The sequence below is a fragment of the Sceloporus undulatus genome, chromosome 4 (assembly GCF_019175285.1).
Source record: "Sceloporus undulatus isolate JIND9_A2432 ecotype Alabama chromosome 4, SceUnd_v1.1, whole genome shotgun sequence".
In the NCBI taxonomy this organism is placed as follows: domain Eukaryota; kingdom Metazoa; phylum Chordata; class Lepidosauria; order Squamata; family Phrynosomatidae; genus Sceloporus; species Sceloporus undulatus.
The window spans coordinates 134767857-134788104 of NC_056525.1; the positions used below are offsets into that span (position 1 = coordinate 134767857).

General features: G+C 40.7%; 1 protein-coding gene across 21 annotated transcripts in view; it reads right to left on the reverse strand.

Moving 5' to 3' along the window:
- Positions 1 to 20248, reverse strand: part of LOC121928513 (protocadherin gamma-C5-like) — a 368742-nt gene that overhangs the window by 93706 nt on the left and 254788 nt on the right. The window contains exon 1 of one of the 21 annotated variants that reach the window (XM_042463349.1): positions 17756 to 17954. The exons of 18 other annotated variants lie outside the window; for them this stretch is intronic. In XM_042463349.1, coding sequence (XP_042319283.1) covers positions 17756 to 17773 — 18 coding nt within the window. In that variant the 5' untranslated portion in view covers positions 17774 to 17954. Of the gene's footprint in view, positions 1 to 4951; positions 7538 to 10994; positions 13428 to 17755; positions 17955 to 20248 lie in introns of those variants that run through there. 2 more of the 21 variants (XM_042463340.1, XM_042463337.1) reach the window with 2 other exon arrangements.

Genomic DNA, 20248 nt, shown 5'->3' on the forward strand with positions numbered 1-20248 from the left:
TATCAGATGCCACCGCACTTATCCCTTCCTTCTCCCATCAGTGAAGTGGAATGTTCCCGTCACTTTGTATTAATGGAAACTCCCATTAAAACAAAGTGACGGGGCCATTTGTCAGACTTGAGTAAACTCAGAACCAATACGCATTAAAGAGTCCAGGTTTTTGAAACAGCAAAAACTTTATTGAATACATATAGTCAGTAACTCCCAAGTTAGCATTCAAGCCGAAACTGTTCCCCCCATCAGTCAAGCAGTATATTAAAAACTTCAAAATCCAAACTCCACCCCAACCTCATTTGGCAACAAAACTAGCACCCACCTGCAATTCCCATAGCTTAGTCTCCCCTACAAGCTGGCTCCCCTTCCAAACCTTCTCACCAAATCTTATTTCTTTCAGACTCAGGTATTTCCACCATCCATTCCCCTTCTGTTACTACCAGACACCGATTCAGCCCACATCTCAGATTCCAGACCTATCATTTCCAAAACTATCCTAGCCAGCTGCACACATCCCATCCCCCCTATTCCCACTAGCAATCCACGTACCCATGAGACACAGCAACTATTAACCTAACCATCAGCTCCAAGCAAACAAGCATATAATATATTTATTGATTGAAAAGCCAACCTTCCTCCATATACTGTATTAACCACATATTCAGAACTATGACAGAATCCATGCATGCATGATTCTGACACCATTCCACTTCACTGACAGGAGAAGGATGGGATGCATAGAATCATAGAGTGGGAAGAAACCACAAGGCCCAACCAGTCCAACCCCCTGCCATGCAGGAACTCTCAATCAAAGCATCCCCGACAGATAGCCATCCAGCCTCTGCTTAAAGACCTCCAAGGAAGGAAACTCCACTACACTCCTCGGGAGTGTGTCCCACTGTCGAACACTCCTTACTCTCAGGAGGTTCTTCCTAATGTTGAGGTAGAATCTCTTTTCCTGGAGCTTGCATCCATTGTTCTGGGTCCTGTTCTCTGGAGCAGCAAAAAACAAGCTTGCTCCCTCCTCAGTATGACATCCCTTTAAGTATTTAAACAAGGCTCTTAATCTTCTATCACCTCTTAACCTTCTCTTCTCCAGACTCAACATCCCCAGCTCCCTAAGTCGTTCTTCATAAGGCATGGTTTCCAGACCTTTCATCATTTCAGTTGCCCTCCTTTGGACACACTCCAGTTTCTCCACATCCTTTTTTAATTGTTGTGCACAGAACTGGACACAATATTCCAGGTGGTGCCTGTCCAAAGCAGAATAGAGTGGCACTATTACTTCCCTTCCTTATACTTCTATTGATGCTGCCTAAAATCGCATTGGCCTTTTTAGCTGCTACATCGCACACAATTTCAGTCCTCCATGCACACATATTCTTAAATGAGAGATACAGCCTATGCTTGCTCTACACACCCTTTCAGTTTGAGATACGGCTAGCTGTATAACTCCTGCCCCATATTAATAAGCACTAACATCCAATGGCAACACAGATAAAGAAACAGGTTCATAAGCTTTATGCAGTTCTGCTAAAACTATCAAAGTCTATTTATAGTAACTAATTTCTAGTAAGTGATTTTAAACATGTGCCAGAGAAATCATAATAATAATGGGTTTTATGCTGTTTCATTGGTTTGATGCTGCCTCAACATGGTAGTAAGGGATCGATACTGTAATGAAGGATCTATAATTGAATATTCCACTGCCCCATTAAATAGTGTTATCAGGGTATATGGTATTTTCAGGGTATATGGTAAAAATACCACTGCCATGTCATAAGAAATATTTGCAATGAAAGAGATGAAATTAAAAAAAAATATTCAGGAAAGTGAAAGGGTTGGCAAGCAACCAATAAGAACAGACCACTATTACTATTTCTCCTCCTCCTCCTCCTGCTACCGCCGCTATGGATCAAGGTGGGGAATAACACAGATTAAAATACAAAACATAACATCAGCTAAAGACAAATAAACCAGATGAAACACATAACATCAGTTTAAAAGAACTCATGAGACCAATACATATTAAAACTAACAGTCCATACATTAAAATTCGTAACTTAAAATTCATAAAATTCATAGGCTTGTGAGAAAAAAACTGGTTTTCAATGCTGTTTTAAATTCAGACAGCATGTTCAGTGGTCTAATCTCTTCTGGCAGGTCATTACACAGTCAAGGGGTAGCTGAAGAAAAGGTTCTCTAGATGACAGTTGCCAACCTAGTCCAGCTGACTGGAATAAATGTCTGCCAGAGGGTCTGAGGGTACAGGGCTGATTAAACAGAAGGAGGCAATCCCTGGACCGGGACCAAAACCATATGCAGTGGACCCTTGTTATATGCTGGGGTTTGGTTCCAAGATCCCCCATGGATAACAAAATCTGTGGATGCTCAAGTCCCAATAAATATAGTGACATAGCAAAATGGTGTCCCTTATAAAAAATGGAAAATCAAGGTTTGATATTTGAAATTTATACTTTTTTTGAACATTTTCAAACCGTGTATGCTTGAATCCGTGAATAAAAAATCTGTGTATAAGAAGGGCCAACTGTAATAATAATAATAATAATAATAATAATAATAATAATAATAATAATAATAATTTTAGCCCGCCTCTGCCATTTGGATCGAGGCGAGTTCCAAAAAATAACAAAATTACAATTACACAATACAGAAATCAAAAAAATCTACAGTCCCCAACATAAATGACATTCAAAATACATATTCTAAACGCATTCAAATTAAAATAGCAGTTAAAATTAGATTAAAAGGATTAAAAAGACAGGCAGATGATAGAGTAGTTATAGGCAGAGGGGCAGTCTAATTTTTGAGATCAGTCAGGGAAGGCCTGCCGGAAGAGATCCATCTTGACTGCCTTTTGGAAGATGTCAGGAGTATTAATCTAATGGATCTCCTCCGGCAGGTCATTCCATAATTTTGGAGTAGCTGATGAAAAGGTCCTCTGGGAAGTTGTGACCAACCTGGTCTTCTTTGGCTGCAGAAGATTCTTCCCAGAGGACCTGAGAGTGCAGGGGGAGATTATATGGGAAGAGACGCTCCCAGAAGTATTCTGGACCCGAACCATGTAGGGCTTTATATGTAATAACCAACACCTTGTACCACACCTGGAAGCTGACTGGCAGCCAATGGAGATGGGTGTTACATGGTCCGAACTGGATTTGCCAGCGACCTGTCTGGCTCTGCCATGTTTTGTACCAGTTGAAGCTTCCGAAGTTGGCACAGGGGTGGCCCCATGTAGAATGTAGGGCTTTAAAGGTAACAACCAACACAGTGTACCTTGTCCAGATACTAATTGGCAGCCAGTGGAATTATTTTAATATTGGTGTAATATGTTCACTCCTAGATGCACCAGTAACTAATTTGGCTGCTATGTTTTGAACTAACTGAAGTTTCTGAACTTGGTACTTTTCGATACCCATAAAAGTGAGTTTCTTATATTGTAATTATTAAAATCACAATTCACTTTTTCTTTATTGTAAAACATATAACCATGCCAGCCAAATCTCAAGTCTGCACCCTCTAATTTCAATAACTCTTTGTTTTTTAATTGCATTCAGTCTTTTAACCAAGCTAAACAACAGGCTTTGTAGTACAGTTTGAGATTTGGCAAGACTAAACCTCCTCTTTCTCTTGTATCCTGCATATATTTTGGCTTTATCCTTGTTTTTTTCCTGCTTTCCATATGAAAGAGGTAGTATCCCTCTACCAGTCTTTGAATGGTGCATCATATCTGATAACTGGCAGAGTTTGAACAGAAATGACATTTTACATGCCCATTACTTTTGATAGTATCCCCAAGCATACCGCCTCTATATTTGTCTATCCAATGTGGCTTCAGCTTGCAAGTTATTCCAACTTAGAGCAAGGGCAACTTGAAGAATGGTACAAGAAGAGGAGAAAGAGAGTGATGTTAGTTAGCCCAATTTCTTTTGTGGTGGAAAAAGAAGTTTTGTCACTGCCACTATTTTTGTCTTCATGTCCTTCCTGTTATCTACCCCTTTCTACCCCCTCTAGTCCTCAAACTACACTCCAAAATAATTGGCCTGCCTAAAAAAGCCACCCATGTCCCATATGCCTATCTGAGGATCCTCTCTTCCTCAGATTGAGACATTTTGGATCTGGCTGGCTCCAGAGACTAAGGCTGTCTTCATCAATGGTGGCGGGAGAGGGGAGAACTATGGTGTAACAACATTTCTGATAGTCGTCCACTTGACATATCATAACCAGCATTTAGTCAGAAACAAAAGAGTGAAGGCAAATAGCCTGTGATGAATTTTATTGCAACATATACATATAACACTAACTTTTATGGTTCGACACACAATGTCTGAAAAATTCAATAAGGCAAGCAGGCAGGATAGCTATCTCCTATGTTTCGTTGTACTAAACTTCCAGTCTCACAAATGGCAGATCTCTGGTTGGGAACTACAACAGAACTACACAGGCCTATTGGATAGAAATTATGGATCTTAACATGAGCATTTAATATTTTGCATTTAGCACAAAGTAGGAGCAATAACATCATGACAGCCCAAATCTCAGATAATTTGAAGTCTATTTATTTTCATGGATTTAAACACCCTAAAGGCACCAGATCTCATCTGATCTTAGAAGCTAAGCAAGGTCAACCCTGCCTAGTACTGGGATGGGAGACCACCAATTAATACCAGAAGCGGTAGGCTATATTTCAGAGAAGGACCTGACAAAACAACTTCTGAGTATTCTTTGACTAAGAAAACCCTATGAAATACATGTGGTCATCCTATGTCAACAGGTGACTTGAAAACATGTGCACACATACAAATAATTTCCAGTGAATAAATACTACCTAACAATTTAAATAACATTGGCACCTATCATATGGACTTGATTCTTCAGTGCCAATTACACTGATTCAATGTGTGCAATGCAAAAACCTTTTTAGAAGAAACCCTACCTTTTCAGCATTTTCTGTCAGAGAATTTAAATTTCCTCCGCTGCCTGTGAAAGGCACTTGAGATTTGTCATCACAAAGAAGATTGCTTGCAATCTGACCATTGGGAGCCAGAAAAGTAAACTCATTCCTCTGGGACTCTGAGGAGAGGCAAAACTGGTAGGAGTAAGGCAAAGTCCCATCTTCAAAATTAGGGGGAAACATGGCACCTGCTGTTGAATGGGGAACAGGGCCAAAACACTGTAGGAATTTTGGATTTCCTGACTGCCGGAGCTTCATTGTAATGGCCACAATCACTGTCAAGAGGAATAAGAAGGAGATCAGAGCTAAGGCCAGCACCAAATAGAACTGAAGATCAGACTGAACTACTGAGTCCCTTGACTGGTTTTTCATTTCTGGAAGGGCCTCCTGGAAGTTCTCTGCAAACACCAGGTTCAAAGTAATGGTGGCTGAGAGAGGAGGCTGTCCGTTGTCCTTCACCACAACCACCAGCCTCTGTTTCACAGCATCTCTCTCCACAAAGGCCCTGGCTGTCCTGATCTCCCCAGTATGAGAACCAATGGTGAAGAGGGCTGGCTCAGCGGCCTGGACCAGATGGTAGGAGAGCCAAGCATTGTGTCCAGAATCAGCATCCACAGCCACTACCTTTGTGACCAGATAATCTTCCTCAGCAGAACGAGGCACCATTTCAAATAACACTGAGCCCTTGGCTTCTTGGGAAGGGGAGAGGATACGAGGAGTGTTATCATTGCGGTCCAAAACAAACACCCTGAGGGTGGCATTGCTGCTGAGAGGAGGAGATCCTTCATCTTGGGCCTTCACCTGCAGCTGGAACTCTCTGAATTGTTCATAGTCAAAGGATCGCTGGGCATAGATAGTGCCAGTCTCAGAGTTAATGGAGATATAGGAAGAGATGGGAAGGTCCTGAATGTTGCTGCTGAGGATGGAGTATGTGATCTTTGCATTCTTGCCTGCATCTAAATCAGAGGCTTTAATAGTAAAAATGGAGGCACCAGAAGGGTTGTTTTCTGGCACGTAGATACTGTAGGAAGATTTCTCAAAAGCAGGGGCATTGTCATTGATATCAGAGATCTGTAAGGAGATAGTTTCGTGTGTGGAAAGAGGAGGGGTTCCTTTGTCAGTGGCTGTGATTGTGATATTATACTCAGGATTTCTTTCTCTGTCCAGAGGACCTTCAGTCAGGAGCTTGTAATAGTTATTAGATGAGAGAAAAATCTTGAAAGGCAAATCATCTTGTAAGTAGCAAGCAATTTCCCCATTATCCCCAGTATCTCTGTCATTTATATTGATGACAGCAATTAAGGTTCCAGGGAGAGAATCCTCAGGAACTGGGCTAAACATAGAGGCAAATGTCACCTTTGGTGCATTGTCATTCTCATCAAGAACGTTTATTTCAATGTTGCAGTGCGCCATTAATCCTCCTCCATCTTTTGCTGCAATGGTCATACTATATTCCTCCATTTCTTCAAAGTCCAGTGGCTCCATAACAGCCACTGTGCCATTTATGGCATCCAACCTAAATTTCTGTTGGGCCATAACTGGTATGTTGCTAAACTGGTACCTGATTTGAGCATGTATACCCTCATCTTTATCAGAGGCAGTAACTTGGAGCACAATAGACCCAATAGGAGTACCTTCCTGCACACTGACCTTGTAGATTTCTTGACTGAAAACTGGTGGGTTATCATTGGCATCAGTGATATTAATCCATATTTGAGCTGTCCCAGTTTTTCTAGTTTCACCCCCATCCAAGGCCATGAGGATGAAGTGGAGGGACTGCTCGCTTTCCCTATCCAATGGCTTTTGAAGCACCATTTCTGCATATTTATTTCCATCTTTTCTGTCTCTAACCTCCAATGAGAAGTATGGATTAGAGTTTAGCTGGTAGTTCTGGAGAGAATTCACCCCAATATCAGGATCTTGAGCTTTCCCAAGGAGAAATCTGGTGCCTGGTAAAGTAGATTCAATGATATCCAAGTTGATATTGCTGTTGAGGAATTTGGGTGCATTATCATTAACATCCTGGATTGCCACTGTTACATGGAACACATTTCCAGGGTTTTCTGCCACAATCTCTAAATTAATAAAGCAGAATGGATTTTTGCCACATATTCCCTCTCGATCAATCCTGTCTTTTATGCAGAGGTTGCCACTGTCTACGCTGATACTGAAATACTGCATTTCAGCCAGAGATACAATATTCAGTTTACGATATTTTAGTTCTCTGGTACTCAGTCCCAAATCCTTGGCAAGGTTCCCCACAATGGAACCCTTTGCCATCTCCTCAGGGATGGAATAATGAATCTGCTCTGTGGCAATCAGGCAGGAAAAAGACAATAGTGAGAGAAGCAGTACTTGCCTTGTGAGTGCCCTACCACTCTTATTGTGCCTTCTCTCCATCTGGCTCCCACAGAAGTAAGCTGCCTCCTCCTCTCAGCTTTTTGTGATCAGATCAAATTCTCACGAGGATGAAGGCAGTCTCAGTGAAGCAGCATAAAGTGACTTTCTTCTTAATTTCAACAAACTGAAACAATTTTCACGTCCTCTGCAAGTGTGCTCTGTCTTCGCGCTCTTCAGTTTCTTGGTCTGAGCATCATTTCTGGGAGTCAAGGCTATGTAAAAAGCATCAGTGCATCTCTATCTTCTCTCTGCTTATCTGTCTGGCCAACAGCGGCACCCTGAGGATGAACAGAGAATTGCAAGAAAAAAACTTTTTTTTGTATGGGAAAATATCCCATTTATTGCAGTGGCTTTTAAATACAGGATTGTGAAGACTGATATGGTTGCGCATGGAAAATTGGTGTCAAAAACCTCCTCCACTTAAAATTGTAACTAAGAACAACAATCCTTTAAAAAATACCAATGGTGACATTTTTATTAATATAAGTGATTTCTGGATTAACACCGGCATGCTCCAAGATACTCCCATTCGTAAAAATCATATCACTTTCTCACTACACAGGCATATCAGTAAAGCATCTTGCTTGAATCAGCTGTATCATTAATTTGAAGGAAATATTGCATTCTATCATAGGAATCACTATGGGCTCTTTTGTGATATTCCCAGTTCTTGAAGATGAGTTGGGACCCCTTCTTTCTCCACTTCCTCAGGAAAGGAGTAGCAAATCTCAGCAAATGAGTGGCAGATCTTCATGGCAATAATAAGATTCATTCTGCATTTCCAAAGGCATCTCAGTATAGCAAGAACGACAACAGGGAGACATCTCAGTTAAGATCTAAATTAAACTTTGAGTGATGACAAATAAGAGAGGACATTTTCCACCTAGATAATATCGTCTCCAGATTCAGATTAAGCCAGATCTATCAATGTGTAAATATTTTGAGAATTTCTGTTTTGAAACAGTTGGTCTGTGGAGATCTCCTTGTGACTTCTCAGCTTTGCTTGACAAACAGTGTTCAATGTATAAATCCTTATCCACCTGGCTACTATCTCCAGATACTAGTTCAAAATTGTGTCAGTTGATTTTAAATCACAACAGAGAAGAAATGAGCACTGCGATATTACAGTATCAGCAGCCTTGACTTCCAGGTTTTGGATAAACACAACTGGGGGCATAAGCAAGTTGTAAACCAGGAGATATTATCCAAGATATATTGTTAAGAATCCAACTCCTTTCAGCCCCATCCAGCAAAGCCAGTAGATAGGTGCCGTAGTCACAGATTTGCCAGATGTAAGGTAATTATTAAACAAGAATGAAAATGAAACTTTTTTTGTGTGTGGAAATGGTCCACTAAAAGTAAGGTAGTTCTCTGGATGCTGCTTTTAAAGCAGTTATTTATAACAAAACAAAAAACTAGTGGTGATATCATCAAAAGTCAATGAGGAGAAATCATGAAAAACCAAGGAGAAATTATCTATCTATCTTTCAAGAGTGAAATTCAACAAAAGCTGTATTGGTCTCAGTGCAGTGATGTGGAGTAAAGAGGGATGTCTCTTCTGGAAAATGGCTGGAAAGTCTGGATCTGAATTGCAAGTATATGTTCAACCACATGCTTAACGGATAATCATATAAAAAGCAATAGCAACAACATGTTCTAATCAATATCTTTAGAAACTGGTCTATGACTGACAGATCCATTGAACGATGAAAAACTATTTTAAACGGGAAGTTGGGAAACCATCTGCTTAAAAAGCAGTACACAGATGACTAAAATAAGGCGGGGAAAAGTGGAGATCAGTGAAGTGATGTTTCCACTGCTCATATTGCTATTTACAATGCATCAAAATTCATATAGCAACATGGAGGCAACATATTTGTTGGGATGGTGTCAAGAGTCAAATCGAGTGCTCCATAATTGGTTATTAAAGACACTAGACCAGCTCTATCCCAGCATATAAACTGATACCTCTAGTTCAAAGAACTCACATATCTAGCAAGACCTCAGTCTGAAACTACTGCTGATAATAGCAATAGTATTTATATTTCTATACCACTAAATAGTGAACACAGCACTCTCTAAGTGGTTTACAATCTATAAGACAATTGGCTCCAACAAGCTGGGTACTTATTTTACTGAGCTAAGAAAGGATGGAAGGCTGAGTCAACCTGGAACCCTGCAGGATTGAACTCACAACATTGTGGCTGCAGTACCTGCATTTAACCACTGTACCACCAGGGCTCCTGATAAGGGTAAGTCATATTGTCTAGCTGGATTAGTGGTACTATAGTCGTCTTTTTGTATCTGTGGGGGATCCGTTCTAGACCCCTCTGTGGATAAGATAAAACACAGGATCACAAGTCCATTTGTTTGCTATGGTGGTATGATGTACACATGGCTGCTCGTGTGGCTGCATACATGTGCCTCCATTAAAAGCAATGGGGGTTGCCGTCCATGGAAGCTCAAATCTGGGATAGCAAGCACATGGATAACAAGATTCTGCTGTATTCTGTGTAAGAATGCAATATGTATGTTCACAAAGGAATACATCTTAGATGACCAACTATTTTTTATCTATGGTAAATTTCTGACAAAAGAAGACCCCCCCATGGAAAATCACCCCCCCCCCCCATTTTGTCCCCTTACATTTGCCACCAGAGAACAGGTGAGGGATGTGAATTCAAGGTCTGTGAAAACAAAGAGGTGACAGTACACACTATTTCAGACATAGAATTGGAGGAAAGTGTATGTAATGTAATCCTCCTGCATTTCTGGAAGCCATTTATTTTTCCCATGTAGACTGATCTGACAAGTGAGGAAACATTCTGAGAGAAAGAGAGAAAAAGAGAACCAGGGAGAAAGGAAGAGGGAGAAAATCACACCAGAATATCAAACTCCAAAAGTACCCAAAGTAACAAAAATGTATTACTCAGTGTGTGTATGTGTGTTGTGTGTATGACAATATCTCAAAAGTCTTAGTCACATTCTGTTAACAGTTAAAATCTTGTTGAAAAAAAATACTGTAATACAATTACTTTAAAGGTAAAGGTAGTATCTTGACATGAATCGTCAGCCATGTCAAGAGTCGTAACCAACTGAAGGGGGTGGTGTTCATCTACATTACTAAGCCAAAGAGCCAGTGTTGTCCAAGGACTGCTCTGGTGGTCATGTGGCCAGCATGACTACACCGAATGCTGTTACCTTCCCACTGAGAAGTGGCATCTATCTATCTTCTTGCATTTGCATGCTTTCAAATTGCTAGATTGGCAGAAGCTGGGACTAGTGATAGCTCACCCCATCATGCAGCATTTGAGCCTTGAACTGCCAACATTCTGATCTTCCCATCATCAGAATTGCCGTCTTAACCATTAAGCCACCACATCTAATTACAGTGCTCCCACAGTTACTTTACAGTGCTCCTAACTCTACAATGTATTTGCATGCATAGCAGAAGCAACCACACATTTTTTAAAAAGTGAATTACTTGTCCATGCAAATTTCTTAATTTAAGAAAACAAATATAGATAATTTAATCTTATATACCACCTCTCACATATAGATAATGAGATATAAATGGCATTAAATGGCATTCTCAAATGCCTTGAATTTGAGAAAGAAGTTTCACCTGGTTATTGGCTGAATCTGCATTACTGCTCCCATTATCTTCAGCAATAAGGAATGCATCCTTTATTTCAGAGGTCTGTTCACATGTTAGAGCATTGGGACAGTTTACTTTTGGGAAGCTGAAATTGCTCTTTATAGAGTCTGTGGTCCGAGAAACCTCATGGCAATATGACTGAAGAAATGCTCTGACTCCATCGATCCCCACAAACTGGGAAACGGGAACACCACTGAAGTTAACACTCCCTGACTCAAATAGATGTGAATTTCTCCACTTGTGCAGCCTAATGGCCAGTAAAACAAGAAGGAAGGTCAGGAACAAGCAAGAAACAAAAGCTACTGCAACCACTAAGTAGAAGGTGAGATTTGAAGGAGGATCTACAGGAGCTGAGACACTACTGAGATCTGAGAGCATTTCAGGGATGTTATCGGCCAGCACCACAGTGACTGTGATGGAGGCAGAGAGAGGGGGCTGCCCATTGTCCTTCACTAAAACCACCAGGCTTTGCTTGAGAGCATCTTTCTCCAGAAGGAAGCGGGCTGTCCTGATCTCTCCAGTGTGGAGTCCCAGAGTGAAGAGCCCTGGCTCTGTGGCCTTGGTCAGCTGGTAGGAGAGCCAGGCATTCTGGCCAGAATCCGCATCCACTGCCACCACCTTAGTGACCAGGTATTCCAGATCAGAGGAGCGAGGGGCCAGCTCTATTCCAGTGGAGCCATCGGTGGGAGGGCAGGGATAGAGGATTTCTGGAGCATTGTCATTTTGATCCAGAATGAAGAGGGTCACTGAGACATTAGAGCTGAGTGGTGGGGAGCCTCCATCTTGGGCCTTGACCTGGAACTGAATCTCCTTTATCTCTTCATAATCAAAAGAGTTCAAGGCATAAACAACCCCAGTCTCAGAGTTAATGGAGATGGAGGAAGATATAGGGAAGTCACTGTTGTTTCCTTCCAGGATGGAATATGTTATTCTGGAATTTCCACCCAAATCTGGATCATCTGCCTTCAGGGAAAATATGGAGGCCCCCCTTGGGTTATTCTCCTTCAAATAAGTAGTATAAACTGATCGTTGGAAGTAAGGTGGGTTGTCGTTCACATCTAAAATTTCAAGGGGAATAAAAATAGATGTGGAAAGTGGAGGGCTCCCATGGTCTGTGGCAGTGACAGTGATGTTGTAGGCTGCCACTTTCTCCCTGTCCAGGGCTCTTGTTGTCATCAAGCTATAATAATTGCCATAAGATTTGGTCAGCTGGAAAGGGAGGTTGCTGGGAACTGAACATGTGACTTCTGCATTCTCTGCTGAGTCTTGATCTTGGATGTTTAAAAGGGCGATTGCTGTCATCGGTGGTGAGTTCTCAGGAATGGCGCTGATCAAAGAAGTTATTTCCAGCTTGGGTGCATTATCATTCACATCAGTAACAAATATCAAGAGGGTTGATCTGTCCACTAGACCTCCACCATCATGAACCTGGACCTCAATTTCAAGAAATGAAGTATCTTCATAGTCTAAGCCGCCAATAAGAGTGATTTCTCCTGTGTTTGCATTCAAGTGGAATATCTGAGAAGCTTTTCCCATAATTTTGACAAATGAATACTTCATGTCTTTATTGGTTCCTTCATCCAGATCAGTGGCTTTTAATGTAATCACATTGGTCCCTATTGGTAAATCTTCTCTAAGCTTCACTTCATAAATAGGTTGGCTAAAAATGGGTGCATTATCATTAGCATCTAGGACAGAAATATGAAGTTGTGCAGTACCACTCCTGGCAGGAACTCCACCATCATAAGCTATAAGCACAAGATTGTGGACGGATTCCTCCTCGCGGTCCAGAGATTTCTCTAGAACTATCTTTGCATTTCGTTTTCCCTTAACTGTTGTTTGCACATGCAGAGAGAAATGGCTATTATTGCTGAGTTTGTATCCTTGCAGAGAATTGTTTCCTATATCTGGATCTTGCACTTCCAAGAGGGGGAACTGGGACCCCAATGCTGTATTCTCTGTTATATTTATCACTAGTTTCTCTGATTGGAAGGTAGGGTCATGGTCATTTATATCTGTGATTTCCACTGCAACTCCATAGATGTTCATTGAACCAGCAATTAGAATCTCAAAATTCAAGATACACTTTTCCAACTGACCACAGAGTTCTTCTCTGTCTATTCTCTCTGCAGTGTGCAAATGGCCACTCTTATAATTCAAAGCAAAATACGGTGTCCTACCTGGGGAAACAATGCGGAGTCCATGGTCTGAGAGCTCCTTTGCATCCAGTCCCAAATCTTTTGCAATATTCCCTACCAGAGAGCCTTTCTCCATTTCCTCAGGAATAGAGTAATGGACCAGCTTGGCTTGGGAAATGTTAGCAAGTAGGCATGAAAGAAAGACAATCTTCCTTTTGCAGTCTTGGAGACATTTTGCTATTGTCATTCCTGCTCTGCTGAGAAGCCACCAAGAGAAGCCTCAAGTAAATGGCTAAATGCTGCCCAGAAACTGAAGAAGGATCTTGGTTCAACTGATGTTGTCTTACAGCGGAGATTCCAAGTGCTGAAACACGGTGTCAGATCATTCAGTACGTTCTGCTTTGGAGCTGCTGGTGGTGTGAGGAGGCTGAATTTTTCACTGCATTTTTGACTTTGTTGGTGAACAGCGACACTCAGAGCCTTAACCAGGAAGTGCAGATGTGCTCTATTATGTCTGCATTCTAGTGTTGCATCTGATTCCATAAATACAACTGTTTTTGTTTTTTTGTTTTACTGTGTGTCTAGTATTTAAATACCATTTAAATACAATTTATTTAAACAGCCAATTAATTACTAAAGGAACAACCCCATTCACTTCCCTGTAATTACGTCTATCTGCTCAGTGCACTAGATTGTGCAAGGACCCTTCTTCATCACTGAAATTTGCTCCCATTCATTCTTCCTCTCTGTCTAGACAAAGATTCTCTGTGTTTTCTTTTTTTCTGATACATATTCTGCATTCCTTAGCATGATAGTGATGTGCAGGATGCGTTTTAATTTAATATGAAAGAGGAATCACTTGAATCAGTTTACCATGAAATCTGAGGGAATATTAAGTTGTGAAGTTCATGAAGAGTAGGAGTAATGCAATGATGTTACATTCTGAAATATAATACAGAATATTATTAAGTAGAAGGCTGATATAAGAGAAGTTATTGTTAATACTATTATGTAGCAGTTACTATGTATTAGAGGGAGTAGATATAGGAAGAAATTATAATCAGTCACATGCATTAACTTGTGTGTGTGTTTTCTTTGTTAGCTTAGTTTTAGAGAGATTGTAGTTACGTGGGGATATGGGTATAAAGTTTTTTTGTATGTTTTATTATGTTATTTTATGTTGAAATTTCCTTTGTGAATAAAAATATTTTAAAAAATTAATCTGAGGGAATATTAATAGAATTGGTTAAATACCTTAAAGAATATCCTCTACTTCATCTAAATCTCAACTTTAAAAAAAATAATTAGCATTTACATAACACCAAGCGATCAGGAGAGCTCTTCTCATTAAAAAAACTTACCCTCTGTAAACGAGAAGCAGAGGTTTATTAACCTTGATAAGCAAAATGTCAGTTATGAACAACCTGTGCAGGACGACTACATATATCAATACACAAGTCCTTGCCACTGCACATACAGCAAAAGGAATCTCCCCAAAGAGAGTTTTGAACCATGGTAAACTGACTTTTGGTCATGCAGATTACAACTTCTGCACACCAACTGACAACTGTAAAGATCTGAAAGACCTGTATCACCTTATGCAGTCCTTTGAAAATTTAAGGAAAGTGTTATGACTTGCATCTTTCTGGATCCTATTCCATTCCACTCCACTCCCACAACTGTATAAATGTACTTTATACATGAGCATTTATATATATATATATTCATCCAAAGAAGTGGGTCTATATCCATGAAAGCTCATGCGAAAATAAAAACCAGTTAGTCTTAAAGGTATTGCCACATTTTGTTTTCTTTTCCCCCCCTACTCCCTTCCTTTTTACGCTTCAAAGAACTACCGTATATGACTGACTATAAGTCAACCTCATATATAAGTCGAGGGCATGTTTTGGGGCCAAAATTATGGATTTTGGTATGACCCATGGATAAGTTGAGGGTAAAACTTAGTCACATATAATAAAGGATGTAAAAGATGAAGTAAAGATGAAATAAAAGAAAACAATTCCAAAGAATTTACAAAATTCCAGCAGGGATAACTATTAGTGCATATACTAAAGTCTTGATGGATGACAGAGTAGAAAGGGGTCAGTGCTTCAAGGGTAGATTAAAATCTTGCCCTTCACTTTCTCTCTCTCTCTCTCTCTCTATATATATATATATATATATATATATGCGTGGATAAGTCGACTCAGGTTTTTTGGGTCAATTTTTAAATCTAAATTTCTAGACTTATACATGAGTATATATAGTATGTCTCTCCAGAGCACCTCCACAGCATCAGCATCAGCAATTATTGAACTTTTCCTCCAACCTTGGGATTTAAGAGTTAATATCATACTTTTAGCTTGAAATCCTCTGGTCCAGGAGATGTGTCCACAGAGACTATAGATCTGATTGAAAATCTCCCTCTGGGATCTTAGACAAAGTTTTCATCTTGGAGGGGAACAACTACTCTTCAATTCTATTTTTGGCTTCTCTCAGTGGCTATGAATGTTTCTGAAGGGGTTCCTTCTGTCGGGTAAGAACTCTGACCATGCAGAAGAAGTAAAGGAGCATGGGGGTAGGGGAGACAGAGAGGAGAGGGCATGATCCATAGCCCTACTAGCCCCCAACTGCATTCCCAAGATGGAGGAACATTTAGACCAGGAATAGTCTAAAAGATTTCTATTCCAGTACTTGCAATGTTTTTTTCTCCAAAGTTAAAAACAAAATCCCTATAGAGTAGCAGATGGGTGGGAAGCAAAGTGTGGCATTCATCCCTGTACGGCACTTGCTTTCTTGTGGCTACAGCAGACTCTAGGCACCAATGCAGGAATGAAAACATTTGCTGTACCCTTACTAGTTTAAGGCATATAAACTATGCTAAAGGCACCAGATCCTATATATCAATCAGATCTTGAAAGCTAAGCAGGGTCAGCCCTGGTTAATACTTGAATAGGAGACTGCTGAGGAATACCAGAGAAAGGAACTGGCCAAACCACCTCTGACAGACAGATGTTGCAGCCAGATCGCCCTCACATCCAGACCACTTCTGACTATTCCTTGCCCAAGAAAACACTATGAAATGTACAGGTTGCCATAAGTTGACAGGCAACATGAAGGCACATGCACACACATACATATTTGCTAGGTATATTACTGGATCAAATAGGTCATGATAGGTAAGTCACACAGAAAAGGTAAAGGTTTCCCATTGACATGAATGTCTAGTCATAACTGACTGTAGGGTGTGATGCTCACCTCCATTACTAAGCCAAAGAGCCAGCGTTGTCCAAGGATGACTCTGGTGGTCATGTGGCCAGCATGACTGCCCAGAATGCTGTTACTTTCCCACCAAAGTAGTACTTATTTATCTACTTGCACTTTTACATGCTTTCAAATTGCTAGGTTGGAAGACACTGGGGCTAGTGATGGGTGGTCACTCAGTCATGTGGTGCTTGGGCCTTGAACTGCCAACCTTTACGATAATCAAAATTGGCATATTAGCTACTAAGCCATCATGTCTCATAAGTCACACAGCAGGTTTTACTATATTGTAAGGTAAATGGTACCGTGCTTACCATAGCCGAACCAACCCAAAACCTTTTACTATCTGAGGCAAAATTCAAGAATGTGAAACCCCCTTCTCTCAACTATGATATGGAGAAGCTATGGGGCCTGGCACTCACCTCTTACCTCAGCATGAGTGGTGGAACATCATGTTCTCTCCATTGCATCCAAGGATAGCTGATCAGCTTAAACAGCACAGGACAGGCTGACCATGAATCATATAAAGCCAACAGCTCACCATTATGCCTAGAACTCCAGTGTCTGTTGTGTGATGTAGCCATTGCATTCTACCTAGCAGTAATTATTATAAGCTCAAATGGCAAGGTGTGAAAAAGATAATATCACTATGAAAAATAGGGACTAAGAACTGTAGGGAGAAAGAGAGGGATTACAAGAAATCAAAGTGTCAAATTGACAAGGATTTCATGATAATGGTTTCCTAATAGGCTAGTTTGTATGTATTGCCTTCATTTTAAAAAAAAATTAAACATACCCAGGTGTACAATTTTATCTAATAAACCTTCTTTGATTCTTTATAGGGTAATCTTCCAAGCACATACTCTGCAATCAACTTACAAATTCCAACGTAACTACTCTAGGTTTTAATGGTGCCCACTGATTATAAATTGATTACAATATGCATATACAAACTCATATGTGTGAGTGATATAAAACTCAAAGGCATGCGAGAAATACAGTGAGTTCATGATATTAATAGAAGAGCTTCAACTAGCAGGTTGGGAAAGAGGAAATTCTATATCCATCTTGGAGCTGGTTCCCTATGCACCCCCAAAAGCTGCTTGTGAGGGTTGGAGAAACCCATGGAGCAGATTTTGGGATGACACATGGTGCTGCAGGAGAGAAGAAGAAGAAATAACTTAATTGCATGAATGGAAGTTTGTCCACCCCATATATTCCACCCTACAAAAAGAGTGCAGATATAACTAAGTAAGACATTAGTACGTATCTACTATACTGACCATTAGCAAGTGTGTAATGCAGAGACCTGACTGCATAGCTTACCTTCTCATTAACCTCCATTTCTGAACTGAAATTCTCACAGTTGTTATCCACAAGTACCAACTGAGAGTTATCACCATCAAGCAAGTTTTCTGCAGCCTGGATATTGGGTTTTGGTAAAGAGATTTCATCTTTCCTCAACGCAGAAGATAAACACAGCTGGTATGAATAAGGTAAAGTTCCTTCTTCATAGTTTGGGGGAAATACAACGTGTTAAACTGCAAATAGAAAGCACAGGAAGAGAAAGTAAGTAACTAGCCAAACAAAGGATTCGGTTCATTTTTCACTGCTGAACACCTCCCTCTTTTGGATGGGAATTTAAAATCCTGTGCTTGTCAAAGGAACAAGAAAATGAAGAAGGGAATCCTGCATGGGAAAGCTTTGAAACACCAATCAGGCAAACAATGCTTCTCATATTATCATCTTTGTTTTGTGGGTTTTTTTGGAGAAGTTCACTATTCCATCCTGAGGAGATGGCAAAGGATCTTTGTGGGAAATCTAGCCAAGATTTGGGACTGAATGCCAGAGAATTGAGAAAAAGGAATCTTACATCCTTTCTGAAGGTAAAAAGCAGTATTTCACTATCAGTGCAGAAAATGGAAACTTACATGTGAATGACAGAATAGATCGGGAGGGATGTGTGGGGAGAGCACCACTGCTTCATTGATTTTGAGGCTGTGATTGAATCCTTTAACTATTTTCCATGTAGTGTGCAGTCCAGGCATTATTAATGCTCCACAATTCTTAAAGGCAATATCAGGTTTGAAATAATGATCCACATTACCAGGACCAATTTCCTATTGGTAAAGCTGAAGATCTGATATAGGAAGGAACTCTCTCCAGAATTATGATAAGTGCAATGAGTTTTTCATATTAGAGGTTATAGTAGTGTGGTGGTGATAAATATGCAGAACTGGTTCTGCAGAAAGCACTGGATCGTGAAAGTGAACAGGTCCTCCATTTGATACTTACAGCCTGGATGGGGGGAACCCAGAAAAAACGGCAGTGCTCAGATTGGGATTAATATCACTGATGCCAATGATAGCCCCCCATCTTCATGCAAAAAGTCTATACAATCAGCGTTGCGGAAAATTCCCCTGTGGCTCTCCATACTCCAAGTTGTGCCCTGACAGTGATGAAGTTCAAATGCTCACCATTAGTTATACTTTCAGCAACATCCTAGAAAGACCACACAGAAATTCAAGTTAGTCCACATAGTGGAATAATCACAATTAAAGAGACTCTGGATTTTGAGGAAACAGAAAAATACACTATGTCAGTGGAACAAGAGATGGCGGGGATTAGTGGCTCACTGCAAGGATGTAAAAGTACTGATGAGAATGACAATGCCCCTGAGATGAATATTGCTCCTATCTAGACTAGTTCCAGAAGGCTCGTTCCTGGAACAGTAATTGCACTTCTCAATGTAAAGATAAAGATTCTGGAGAAAATGGTAAAATCACATGTTACCTACTAGGGATGGCCGTTTAAAGAGTAGTAACAGCATCTAAGAACTACTACAAGCTCCTCACAGATGGTCCCTTGGACAGAGAGAAAAACCAGAGTATAACATCACAATCATTGCACCGACAAAGGCACCCCACCCTCTCTCTTCAAACAAAACTATCTATCTCCAGATTTCAGATATCAATGACAACTGTCCTGCCTTTGAAGAAGTGGCCTCAATGTCTTTGTGCCAGAAATTTCCCGCAGGAGCCTCCATTTTCACGATCAAAGCCTCTGATCCAATCTGACCACAATGCACGGATCACCTACTCTATCCTCAACAGCAACATTGAGGAGCTGCCTCTCTCCTCTTTTGTCTCCATCAACTCTGAGACTGGGACAATCTTGCACAACGCTCCTTTGACTATGAGCAATTCAGACAGTTTCAGACAAGTGAAGGCCCAGGATGGTGGATCCCCTTCTCTCAGCCGCCATACCACTGTGTGCATTTTTTTTTGGATGAGAATGACAACAGTCCTCGTATTCTGTATCCTTTGCCACCCACTGACGGTTCTGCCTTATTGAGGTATTCCTCATTCGGCTGAACCAGGCTATCGAGTAACCAAAGTGGTACAGTGGATGTGATGCGGGCAACAATGCCTGGCTTTCCTACCAACTGCTGCCAGCCAGTGAGCTGCACTCTTCACTATTGGGTCCCACACGAGAGATCAAGGACCTTGCGGGTCTTTGCGGAGAAAGACGTTGTGAAACACAAACTATTATCTTGGTTAAGACAATGGAAGTCACCACTCTCAGCCACAGTGATATTGAACCTGTGGTTGCCGAAAACTTCCAGAGGCACTTCCGGAAATGAGCCACAGTCCAGTGATTCAGAGCAGCAGCCTGAACTCCAATTTTACTTGGACTAGCTTTAGCTTTGATCTCATTTTTGTTCCTTGTGACAGTCATATGGTCATTGCAATGAAACTTCGACAATCTGGGAATCCCAAATTATTCCAGAGCTTTGAGCCTAATTCTTTTTCTAAGACA